The 13072-nt window shown below is 43.1% G+C and overlaps 1 protein-coding gene across 1 annotated transcript in view; it reads left to right on the top strand.

Annotated features, from left to right (window-relative positions):
- Nucleotides 1-9458, top strand: part of dhx33 (DEAH (Asp-Glu-Ala-His) box polypeptide 33) — a 53044-nt gene extending 43586 nt beyond the window's left edge. The window contains exons 10-12 of the mRNA XM_080210507.1: nucleotides 86-289; nucleotides 2916-3002; nucleotides 3922-9458. Of these exons, the coding sequence (XP_080066633.1) occupies nucleotides 86-289; nucleotides 2916-3002; nucleotides 3922-4230 (600 nt within the window). The 3' untranslated portion in view covers nucleotides 4231-9458. The remainder of the gene's footprint in view (nucleotides 1-85; nucleotides 290-2915; nucleotides 3003-3921) is intronic.
- The last annotated feature ends 3614 nt before the right edge of the window (nucleotides 9459-13072 follow it).

The following is a 13072-nucleotide window of genomic DNA, read 5'->3' as shown; positions in this document are numbered from 1 at the left end:
CACCACAACCACTCTGTGGTATACCTTGTAATGTTTTCAAGAGATATTTTAAAGTTTGTTATAACTGTGTCTCTTCCTGTAACAGACTGTCCTGCTGTCCCCAGAGTTTCACTGCGCTGAAGAGATCTTGACCATTGTTTCACTGCTTTCTGTGGACAGTGTTCTCTATAATCCACATGTTAAACAGGACGAAGTACACTCTGTGAGGAAGAAATTCATCTCCAGCGCGGGTGATCACATGACCCTACTCAACATATATCACGCCTTTAAAAATGTGGGAGCACACAAGGTAAAAAGTATTCCCTTAATTCTTTATTTCGGTGAGAGCTTGAGAACGTATGCATTGATAAATATATCCAAACACAACCCTTTGAAATCACCTTCTACTCTCCCGGTTAGTCGCATTGAGTAATGACAATGGAGTTACTGTCTAATCATCGCAATCAATCCATAACAGCCCCAGAATGAGTTGAGGAAAGCCCCAGTGGTGGGAAAGCTTGTCAGTACTATTTACTCAGAGATAACCTGTTCATCAATACTCTTGTGTTCCTGGTTAAACATAAACTAAGCTCCAGAACACATTTCAGCCTTGGTCTAAACATGGACAAAAAAGTGGAACTGAAGAGGTGAAGTTAGATTGATATCAAACCAGTATTTGTCCAAGTGTGACATCATGGAACCAATTAGAATGGAAAAGCGTCCATGTTGATTGCAAAGGAAGACCATTGTCATATTGGAGGTCAGTCACCTCAATCCCAGGACAACACTGAGGCGTTACTCAGAGCAGTGGCCCAACCATCCTAGAACATAGAACAACAGCACAGTACAGGCCCTTCAGCCCTCAATGTTGTGCCAAGCTATGTCCAATCCCAAGATCAAGCTATCACTTCCCTATTATTCTGGAGTGCTCCATGTGCCTATCCAATAACCGCTTGAAAGTTCCTAAAGTGTCCGACTCCACTATCACAGCAGGCAGTGCATTCCACACCCCAACCACTCTCTGAGTGAAGAATCTACCTCGGACATCCCTCCTATATCTCCCACCATGAACCTTATAGTTATGCCCCCTAGTAACAGCTACATCCACCCGAGGAAATAGTCTCTGAACGTCCACTCTATCAATCCCTCTCATCATCTTATAAATCAATTGACAAAACTCAAGAAAGCCTTTACAGTGACCCCTCATCATCATCTTATAAACCTCTATTAAGTTGCCTCTCATCCTCCTCCGCTCCAAAGAGAAAAGCCCCAGCTCCCTCAACCTTTCATCTGCTTCATCAGTGACCTTTTTTCCATCATAGGTTCAGAGTTGGGAATGTTTACTGACGACTGCACGATATTCAGCATCATTTGTGACACCTGATACTGAAGCAGTCTGTGTCCAAATGCAGTAAGACCCGGGCAACATGCAGGCAATTAATTTTCGCACCTCACAAATGCCAGGCGATGATCATCTCCAACAGGGGATAATCTAACCATTTCCCTTGCCATTGATATTGCCATTGTTGATATTGCAATCAGCAATATTGGTGATTAGGAGCTTAACTAGGAGCAGCATCTTCCATTTCCCCCATCCTCAGGCTCGAAGGGCTAGATGGCCTACTCCTGCTCCTATTTCTTATGTTCTTAGGCACCTGTCCAATATTAGTGATGGCTAAAAGATTTGTATCTGGGTTTTTTGGGATATTAAGGGGCAATTTAGCATGGTCAATCCACTGAACCTGTACATCTTTGGACTGTGGGTGGAAAACATATGGGGAGAACATACAGACTCCACACATTCACCCAAGGCCAGAACTGAACCCAGGTTCCTGGCGCTGAAGCAGCAGTGCTAACCATTGTGCCATCATTGCTGCATAATATATATACACGTATGATATACCTAAGGAAAATATATGTACAATATACATAAGTTTTCAATGCCAGCAGTATAAAATGTGTATTAAATCTTGATTTTCGATTGCAATATTGATCTCCTGTGTTGACAGTATAAAGTGGTTAGAACATAAGAACATAAGAAATAGGAGCAGGAGTAGGCCATCTAGCCCTTCGAGCCTGCCCCGCCATTCAATAAGATCATGGCTGATCTGTCGTGGCTCAGTTCCACTTTTCCGCTTTCTCCCCATAACCCTTAATTCCCTTGCCTACCAAAAACTTATCCGCCCGTGACTTAAATATATTTAGCGAGGTAGCCTCCACCACTTCAACGGGCAGAGAATTCCAGAGATTCACCACCCTTTGAGTGAAGAAGTTCCTCCTCAACTCCGATCTAAACTGCATCCCCCCCACCCCCCCCCCCCCCAACTTATCTTGAGGCTGTGCCCTCTAGTCCTGCTGTCCTTTCTGAGCAGGAAGAATCTCTCTACCTCTACCCTATCCATCCCCTTCATTATCTTATACGTCTCCATAAGATCCCCCCTCATCCTTCTAAACTCCACCGAATACACACCCAGTCTATTTAGTGTCTCTTCATAGTCCAACCCCCTCATCTCCGGTATCAGCCTAGTAAACCTCCTCTGCACTCCCTCCAAGGCCAAAATATCCTTGCGCAAGTGCGGTGACCAAAACTGCACACAGTACTCCAGCTGCGGCCTCACCAGTACCCTGTACAGTTGCAGCAAGATCTCCCCGCTTTTATATTCTATCCCCCTCGCTATAAAGGCCAGCATCCCATTCGCCTTCTTGTAAGTTACTAGCACTTACAGTCTGAGTTTATCCCAGAGGAACAGTATTTGGATCAGCTCCTGTTTCCTGGGAATTGGTGCTCTGTACTAGCGATGAGATGGGGAATTGATGTGGTCCCTGGGTTATAGGTCACACTGTTTCTCAAATTACAAAGGCAGTTATGTAACGAACATGCAGTCACGTGTTTATATCATGTTTCACTTTTGTTTTCTCTAATATCTGCTCCTCAGGAATGGTGCAGGGAGAACTTTGTGAATGGCCGAAACATGACAATGGCATCACAAGTTCGAAGCCAACTGCGAGAAATTTGTGTAAAGGTAAAAGTGGATTGATCACCAAGTGAAACATCTTCTGTGGCGGGTGGGTGAATTGATGTCGATCCCAGTTTTATCTGGGACACGAGGCAGTGGGCAGGAGCCCAGTGTAGTTCTGCCCCACGGAGAAGGGAACTGCCAGCTCCTCCAGGCTCATCATGGCTGAGGCTACAAGAAACTTGCATGTAAATGGCAAGTTAATTACAATATAACTAAGTGTGAATTGGTGAATGTTGGGAGGAATAATAAGAATCTAAATTCAATAGAGGAACAAGATGAATCGAGGGATATAGATACACAAATCATTAGAAAGGAAACACAAAGCCCTGATGTGATGCTCAATAAATGTTGACCGAGCCAGCGGCGACCATGTCCTGTGAACGAATAATGGTTTATTTTGGCCTTCTTTCCTAAAGCCTAAAGTTTGTGGGATACTTTCAGCCACAGGAAGGTCACAGTTTCTGTGCCTGTTAACTTTCTGATAGGTTATTAACATCAGAGCCTGCTGTCATTGACACCGTAAAAAGTCTGACAACACCAGGTTTTAGTCCCACCGATTTATTTGATAGTAAACTCACAAGCTTTTGAGGGGACTCCCTCTTCGTCAGGTGAATGGAGAGTTCTGGCCTCGGACAGAGCATATAAAGCACAGACAGTATATGCTGTGTCCGAGGCCAGAACTTTCCTCACACCTGACGAAGGAACAGCGTTTCTGAAAGCTTGTGGGATTACTATCAAATAAACCTGTTGGACTCTAACCTGATGTTGTGAGACTTCTTACTGTCAAATGGCACAGTCTCTCTACCAAACTCAGTCCTGGGAATTCCCAGCTTTTAGTTTCAGACCAAGATGTTTCACTGATTCTGAATGCAGAGTAAAAGTACATTGGTGATGATCTGATTTTAATTTGTTTTTATTTCAGTTTGGAGTTCGTTTGGAATCTTCTCGCTCGAACACGGACAATATCCGGCAGTGCCTGGCTCACGCCTTGTTCCTGAATGCTGCAGAGCTGCAGCCAGATGGGACATACTCAACCCTGGACACTCGTCAGCACGTGGCCATCCACCCCTCCTCGGTCCTCTTCCACTGTAAACCTTCCTACGTTGTATACAACGAGTTACTGCACACTTCCAAGCGCTACATGCGGGACTTGTGTGTGGTGGATGCTGAGTGGTTGTACGAGGCGGCCCCAGAATACTTTGGCAGAAAGTTGAAGGGAGTAAAAAGCTAATGCATCTGAGAAAGCCCAAGTGCAATGACTGCTTCTGGTATACCTGCCGTAGAGTGGAGTGTTGGTGGGTTTAAGCGGACCAGTAACCATGAACTTCTGCGTGGCAAAATTGGCCTCTTTGTTTAAAACTTTTCTATTCCTGCCGAGTGAATCATCTATGAATGAGCAGAGTGGACTTGTTACCAGCATCAGTGAGAGAGTGCACTGATGGGTGCACTTATTCATCATTTGTTGGAACTAAATGGTGGAGTCATGAAATTGAGATTTAGAATTAGAATTATTGTTATGGCTAGTCAGAAGGAAATAACGAGTTTTAGCTTTTTATCATTTCCTTAAATTGTGAGATCTCAGGGAAATTCACAATTCTGTTTCTGCGCAGTGCGATTCAGAGTGAGTGTATATATCTGTACACACTTGCATGCTCAGTCTAGTAATTTGGAGACAAAAATTTCAAGTGATCACTCGCTGAACTTGAAGTTACCCATCGATTTTCCTTATCTGACTTGTGCGTTCTGTGCTGGCATGTTTTTGTTTAATTCTATCAGAGACCATTGATCTTAAACTTGCATCTTGTTTAATAGGATTATATCAGAATGAGCTGGAATTAACTTCACTGTCACTAGGTGAGGGAAGGGAAGGAATGACCAGGATTCGTGCTCCCGGTTTTAAGAAGATTGTCCCCCTAATGCTAGAGTCCATGCTGATTTTTCCGAGGAGCACCGGTCAACTGTGACTTGTCCAGTCAGGTGACGTACTGACCCCCAGTTCCACAAGTCAAACGGAGTGTGACCAGACTGTGGTCAGAATCGTTGCAGTCACGAAGGAGGGTACACAGCCTGTGGAGTCCATGTCAACTCTGCTTAGAGTCCGGTCGGACCTCTCCCCTGCTCTAGCCACATCGCTCTGCAAGTTCTGTTTGTCTCAATGCATAATCAATTTACTTTGGTTCCACTTCCACTATCCTCTTGGTAACAAGGTCCAGGTCATTACCACTTGCTTCATTGAAAAAGGAAAGATTTTTTTCTCACATTGCCCCAAACCATAAATCTCTGCCCCTACTCCTTGTACCACCAGCTAATGAGAACGTATGTTTACTTACCTTCCCTAATCCTGTTATCATCTTACACACCTTTCTCCTAAGGAGAACAATCCCAATTTTTCCAATCCTACCCTTGTGGCTAAAATCCCCTCATTTCTGGAACTATTCTGGTAAATCTCCTCTGCGCCCTCTCAAGGACTCTCACATCTTTCCTAAAGTTTGGTGACTGCAACACAAGGTGACCAGATTTGGACTCAATACCTAACAGAGTTTCAGCGTGAAATCCCACATTTAATACCCAATGCCTTTATGAAGGCCATGATTAAATATACTTTGCTAACTACACTCTCAATATGGCCTGCCACTTTCAATGATCTGTGTACCTGCATCCTTGGTCTCTCTGTCCCTGCACATTCTTTAAAATTGTCCCATCTCTCCCTAACTCTTCACCCAAAATGCCTCATGCCTCTACTAAATTCTCTGTCCGTTTTGCGAGCCTACCTATCTTCTGTTGCTGAACTTCAGAGTTTGCTTTCCTTGACACATTTTGTAATGTTACTCCGTATTCCAATGACCAAGTCATTTTCATACTCTCTCTCATGCACATACACACATACACACACATGTAACACAATCATTGTTATGACTTCTAATGACCAATAATTTTGAAATTCAATATTTCCAGCTGAAACAATGACGCAACATGATTTCACACTTTACTATAACAACTGACTTGAAAATTGGCTGGACACTCTTTTATTAGTTTATCACACATCACACTTTCTGCAGAATTAGTTATTATAGCAAACTGTCCAGCTGATGCTCCTAGCTTCCAATGGATTCCCGTGTTTACCCAGTAGTAGATTGCACGAGCATCTCCAGGTGCTTGCCTCAGTTTTCAGAGAGTTCCTTAAATTCACCACCAGCAAAAAAATCCTGCTCTGATTGTTCTTTCCATGGACAAGATAGGACAAATCTCCTTGAATGCTCAGTATGCATTACTTCAACTAGACACCGTCTCCCTCCTGCACTCGAACATAAGAAATAGGAACAGGAGTAGGTCATTGAACTTGCAATGGCTGATCTGATTGTTTCCTCAATCTCACATTATCCTCTACTTCCTTGTCAAAAAAAATCTAACTCAGTTTGAATATATGAGCTAGACTGTGTTGCTTCTGGGGAAGAGAATTCCAGAGAATAACAATCCTCTGATAAGAAATTCTTCATCTCTACCCTAATTTGGAGACTCCCTATTTTTAGACTTTGCCCCTGATTTAGATCCCCCACAAGCTCTCTCCCTCGGTCACTGCCTCTTTCTCTCGCCCTCTGTCTCCGTCTCTCTATCTCGCTCTCTGTCCCCGTCTCTTTCCCTTGTTCTCGGTTACCGTCTCTTTCTCACCCTCGGTTACCATCTCTCTCTCTCTGTCTCTCTTGCTTTCAGTCAACGTCTTTCTCTGGTCACTCGCTCTCGCTCTCACTGTTAGTCAGTCAATCACTGTCTCTCTCTCTCTCGGTCACGGTTCACTGTCTGTCTCTCTCTCTCTCGCGCTCTTGGTTCACCATCTCTCTATCTCTCTCTTGCTCTTGGTCACCGTCTCTCTCTGTCGCTCTCGGTCACTGCCTCCCTCCCCCACTTCGCTCCATTTGGTGATCTGTAGCGTATCCCAAATAATGTGTTCATGTGCTTTTTGCAGCTAGCCAATTTAATTCATTTTTTTGAGATTCCAGGTGGAATCTGTTCCTGAGCTCGTGAATTTGATTTTTCTGCTCACTTACTCTATGGGAATGGGGAGAGGGCTGCAGGATCTTGAATGAGGTGGGGTTGGAAGTCGGATTTCTGAAGTGCAGAGTGTCATAGTGGAAAGCCAGGCTCTTTTAATAGCCTCAAAGAGCAGTAATTTAATCGCTAGTTTATTGTTTAAGATATTTTACCAAGCTTTACTAACGAAAAGAAGCATTAATGAAGGGTCTGTGTAAACTGAAGCATCTACAGCGTTCAGTGTCAAATCCAACTTTTCCAGAATATCTTGTTCGCTCTGCCAGTGTGATTTTGCTGATAATATCTCGGAGTGCCTCTTCATGTGAGCGACTGGGTGAGTCGCAGTCAAGTTCTGACCTGGGCTGAGGTAGCATCCATGGCTGGGAGGCCAGGACCCAGTCTCAGAACGAAGAATAGGCCACTTAGGACTTCCTTCACTGAGGATGGTGAAACTTTTGGAATTTGAGACCGAGATGGATAGATTTCTACATTTAAAAACGTCAAAGAATACACGGACAGTGCTGGAAAATGCAGTTGAAGTAGACAATCAGCCATGACCTCGCTGAACGGCAGAGTGGGCTTAAAGGACTGAATTGGCCTACTCCTGCTCTTATTATGGGGAGTCATTGGAAGTCAGTATGAAAGTGGGGCAGGAGGGTAAAACCTTTCCTAATCTTCAGAATTAATATATTGATCTAAACTGAGATATTCACTGCCCTCTGCTTTTCAGAGAGCATTCTTCCTGAATGGCTTTCTAGAAGTGATGTGTTCACATTCAGGAACTTGTTCTCTACCATCAAAAAGGACTTAGTTCAGTCCTTGTCTTCTACCTTTGATCAATTACTCAGTGCTCACTGTTGCTTTCTTCATGGCAACACCTGGACCGATCAGAGTCAACTTACCAACCAACCAGCAGCACTCACTTCTCCTGTAGTTTAAATTGTTGTGTGATTGTTTGAAATTTGGAATTCTTGTGTTTGTCCAGAAGTGTGTAAGATGGAGACAAATGGCAACACATATCTTTTCAGCAAAATTCAAAAGCATTTTGAGTCTCATTTGGAATTCTCTTGGCTGTCAAACTGCAAGCATCTCCTCTCGATGTTTTGCACACTTACGTTTCCACAGACTCAACCTCTTGATAACAGATTTTGTTTTAGTGTAGATAGTTTCTGGTGTACTGAGAGCTGTCCTGATCTATATATTCTCGATGGTGTACATTTCAATGTTTTTGTCCAAACCTGCTTCATCCCTTCCAGGGTCATCTGATCTCTTCTGGGATCACTATTTCATGACGTTGACTCCTGCCAGTTGACTTCAGATTTCTGAGTATTTAAAGTGTGAGATTCTTAATTTCAGATCAAAGTTTGGGTTGCAATTGTAACTTGCTGTTTATAGCTCAATGTCGCTATCATTCCACAGGTAAAGTGAAACAGGCTGAGTGAAGCACTAACCTGAGAGTGGAGCAGGAACCCAAGGTAGATTTTCTGTAAGTGCCTTTGTCTAGTGGACGACTTAGATAAAGTTTAACATCTTTGAATTTTCATAAATATTTGATACAAATGTTAGATGGTTTTGATATGCAGTAATATGGTGTTTAAATAGCATCTTTCAACTTTTCTTTTTCCTCCTGACGAGGGGGTGCAGTTTAATCTACTTTGTAGCTTTCGGTGGTTGATGTTTCTTTCACGGTTAGGGTGGTGTCGGGGTGGTTTCTGTGTGAATGTGTGTCCCTGTCCTCATCAGCAAAATACATTGGTACACTATACACTCCCAAATGCTGAATTACAATTGTTTTAAAATCTTTTCAGAACTGAGTATTTTATAATTGCAAAACAGAACATTACCCTGCAGGGCACTATGCCATTACCACAGATTGAATTTTGTAAAACCTTGTAAATTTTTCAGATGTTTTTTAAGGCTCACCTTGATTCAGGTATTTCCTATCACCTGAGTGAGGTTGTATACATCGGACATGTAGTAGGCTGCTCATTTTCATTGCTGGTAACATTTTAAGGTACAATCTCGCATGTAACTTGCCGTTATGCCTTCAATATGTGAACTCTTCAGGTAAATTAGTGTTTTTTTTTATTTGTGTATTTGAACTGAAAAAGGAGGAGGCTGATTATAGAAAGAGGAGAAAAGTCAATGCTCTGCCTCAGTGGCTGTACTTGGGACAAGGAACACTGCATTGAAAATCCTAATGTAGAGATGCTAGTGTTGGACTGGGGTAAACACAGTAATAAGTCTCACAACACCAGGTTAAAGTCCAACAAGTTTATTTTGATACTAAACCCACTAGCTTTTGGGGTTTGCCCCTTCGTCGGGTGAATGGAGAGTTCTGGCCTCAGACAGAGTATATAAAGGCACCGTGTGTCTTTACACTGTGTGCGCCTTTACATGCTTTGTTTGTGAGCAGAACTTTCCACTCACCTGCCGAAGAGGGCAAACCCCAAAAGCTAGTGGGTTTACCACCAAATAAACTTGTTGGACTTTAATCTCATGTTGTGAGACTTCTTGCATTGAAAATCCTACACAGCTTTTCCAGAGAGAAACATTTGGGATTTGTGTTCACTAAGTTTTGTAAATTTATGCTGTGCAGTCTTATTTGTTTAACTTCTGTTAAAAGTTGTTTGAAATTTGTACATTTTAGACTATGTGTGAGAAATTACTTCACAGGAATAAATTCTTGCAGGAATAAATCTTCATGTTTGTGGCTTCTTTTGAAAATCTTCATTTGAAATCCAAAGCTGATCATAACACAGCTTCAGCATACAAGAAACGTCACATTTGGATCTGATTGTGAGTTAATGACACTGGGAAATTTAGATACTCGTGTTAACAATTTAGGTTCGCACCAGAAATTAGGAAGATGCCGGGAAGTATTTTCCCACTCACAGGAACGTACTGCATAGTTGTAGAAGATAATTCAGCCCTTAACATCTTTACAAGAAACATGATATTTCTTAAAGACATAATATTATTACAATGTTAACACTTTAACTCTTGTGTCGTAACCTTAATTTATCGAATGCCTTTTGGAAATCCAAGTACACTGCACCTACTGGTTCCCCTAAATCCATTTTCCTTATTTCTTCATGTTCTAATCAATTAGTTAAACACTATTTCCCTTTCACAAAGCTACTCTGATCATATTAAGATTTTCCAAGTACCTTACTATAACTTTAATTATGGCTTCTCGTGATTTCCCTTTGATAGGTCACTGGCCTCTAGTTTTATGCTTTCTGTGGCCCTCCCCAAATTTTGGATTAAAGTGTTATATTAAATTGGACATTAGCCATGCTTATCAGCAGCTGGTGTTAGGTGACACCTCATTGTAAAGCTGGTGAGAATCAACACACGCAAGGATTAGTACCCATAAACAAGATTGCCTTTTGGAGTTTCATCAGCCTGTGCCTTTTTCCAGTGCAGGATGGGGAGCCTCTTGCAAGACACCCCAGTATAGTGGTATACCTGATCACTGGGACCTCAGCTGGAGAACACTGATCCAATTTAGAAATCATAGAAACCCTACAGTGCAGAAAGAGACCATTCGGCCCATCAAGTCTGCACCGGCCACAATCCCACCCAGGCCAACTAATCCCTCTAACCTACACAACCCAGGACATTAAGGGGCAATTTAGCATGGCCAATTAACCTAACCCACACATCTTTGGACGACTTCTTTGGAATTAAGATTATTAAAGAAGCTGATGTTAGGCAGAAATGGGAAGGAATTACCTATTTGGGATTCAGGGTTGATTCAAAAGGACTACAACAGCCAAAAGATGTACCGGAGCTGAAGTAATGTCTAGGGACGGTCAACTACTCTGGTGGATTTTTTAAAAATCCACCATTTTAGTTCTAGTTCTGTTAGAAATACACCAAAGATAGAAATGGGGAGAAGAACAAAAGGAAGCCTTCATAAAAGTTAAACAGGCTCTGCAGTCGTCTGCCTTGTTAGTGCATTTCAGTCCAAACAAACCCTTAAAAGTACGTACTTCACTGCATGGAGTGGGAACTGTTTTGTCCCACCAGATGCCTAATGGTGCAGAAAGACCCATTGCCTTCACGTTGGCCGACACAACTCCCAAATAAAGAACATAAGAAATAGGAGCAGGAGTCGGCCATCTAGCCCCTCGAGCCTGCCCCGCCATTCAATAAGATCATGGCTGATCTGAAGTGGATCGGTTCCACTTTCCCGCTTTCTTCCCATAACCCTTAATTCCCCTGTCTATCAGAAACCTATCTACCTGTGACTTAAATATATTTAGCGAGGTAGCCTCCACCACATCAATGGGCAGAGACTCACCACCCTTTGAGTGAAGAAGTTCCTCCTCAACTCTGATCTAAACTGCCCCCCCTTTATCTTGAGGCTGTGCCCTCGAGTCCTGTTATCCTTTCTAAGTGGAAAAAATCTCTCTACCTCTACCCTATCCATCCCCTTCATTATCTTATACGTCTCTATAAGATCCCCCCTCATCCTTCTAAACTCCAACGAGTACAGAAGGGATTTGCAGTTGGAAGTAGGGAGTTGAGTAGAATAGTTGCATTGTAATTTAGTCTGAATTTGTTGTGTGCACTATGTGCCTCTTAAATGTTGCTAATGTGCCTGCATCCATCACCACCTCTGGCAGCGTGTTCCAGGCACCCTCTCTGCGTGAGAAACTTCCCTTGCACTTTTAAACTTCCCCCTCTCACCTTGAACCTGTGCCCTCTTGTAATTGACACCCTGGGAAAAAGCCTCTGACTATCCAGCCTGTCTGTGCCTCTCATCATTTTGTAGACCTCTATCAGGTCTCCCCTCAGCCTCTGTCTTTCCAGCGAAAACAATCCTAGTTTATTCAACCTCTCCTCACAGCCAACACCCCCCTGACCTGGTAAAAACCTCTCCTGCCCACCACTGATCACACACACCCCCGAGATCAATCACCCCCACTCTTTCCCTGCCCCCTACTACTGTGTTTGAAAAGAATATTCTCATTGTCAGCCTGTAACTCCAGCCCAGACCCCCATTTCCTCTTTAAATCTCACCGACAGTAATGCAGGCTCAGGGTGGGCCTCTATTAACACCTGCTCTTAGGCTGCCCTGCACATCAACATCACTGTAATTGTTTCAGTTAACCTCCTGATGACCCTTTTGAATGTAGAGGTTATAGGCCAGTTAAGGCACAAGCGAGTTTGTCAAGATTGGATGGTATTTATTTTAATGCAGAAAGTCTGACGAACAAGGCACAAATTGAAACATGGGGATGTGATGTCTTGTTGTCTCTGAGACCTGTTTGAGAGGGGAGCAGGATTGGCAGCTCAATATTCCAGGATATGGGATCTTCAGGCGAGACAGGGAAGGAGCTAAAAGAGCATCACCATTTGGATCAGGGAATCAATTACAGCAGTGAGGACAGTCAACACTTTAGAATGCTCTTCAAACAAAGCCATATGAGTAAAACTTATTATTCAGCTAGTAATCTCACTGGAGCGACGGAGCTTGAGGGGAGACCTGATAGAAGTCTGCAAAATTATGAGAGGCACGGACAGAGTGGATAGAAGCTTTTTCCCAAGGTGGAAGAGTCAGTTACTAAGGAACATAGGTTTAAGGGCAAGGTTTAAGGAGATGTATGAGGCAGATTTTTTACACATTGTGGGTGCCTAGAACTTGTTGCCGGTGGGGGTGGGGGCAGCAGGGGGTGCGGGCTGGATGGTGGAGAGGTAGTGGAAGCAGATACAGTAGTGACTTTTAAGGGGTGTCTTGACAAGTACATGAATAGGATGGGAATAGAGGGATGTGATCCCTGTAAGGGTAGGGGGTTTTAATTAAGTTGGTTTTAATTAAGTATGGTGGGTGCAGGCTTGGAGAGGGCTGAAGGGCCTGTTTCTGTGCTGTAATTTTTGTTCTTCATCCTAATTCAAACACCCTACAAACAATCCAGTTCACTGTGACAAACAAGAACAGGAATCGGCTCTTAATTCAATCAATAATCTCTGTCTTTATTTAACACTTCAGGTAACAACCCAAACTTAAACAGCTGTAATTCTCTTACCTCTTT

The sequence above is a fragment of the Carcharhinus amblyrhynchos genome, chromosome 23, assembly GCF_965287045.1.
Source record: "Carcharhinus amblyrhynchos chromosome 23, sCarAmb.v2.hapA, whole genome shotgun sequence".
Lineage (NCBI taxonomy): Eukaryota > Metazoa > Chordata > Chondrichthyes > Carcharhiniformes > Carcharhinidae > Carcharhinus > Carcharhinus amblyrhynchos.
This window is presented reverse-complemented; position numbering and strand designations above follow the sequence as displayed.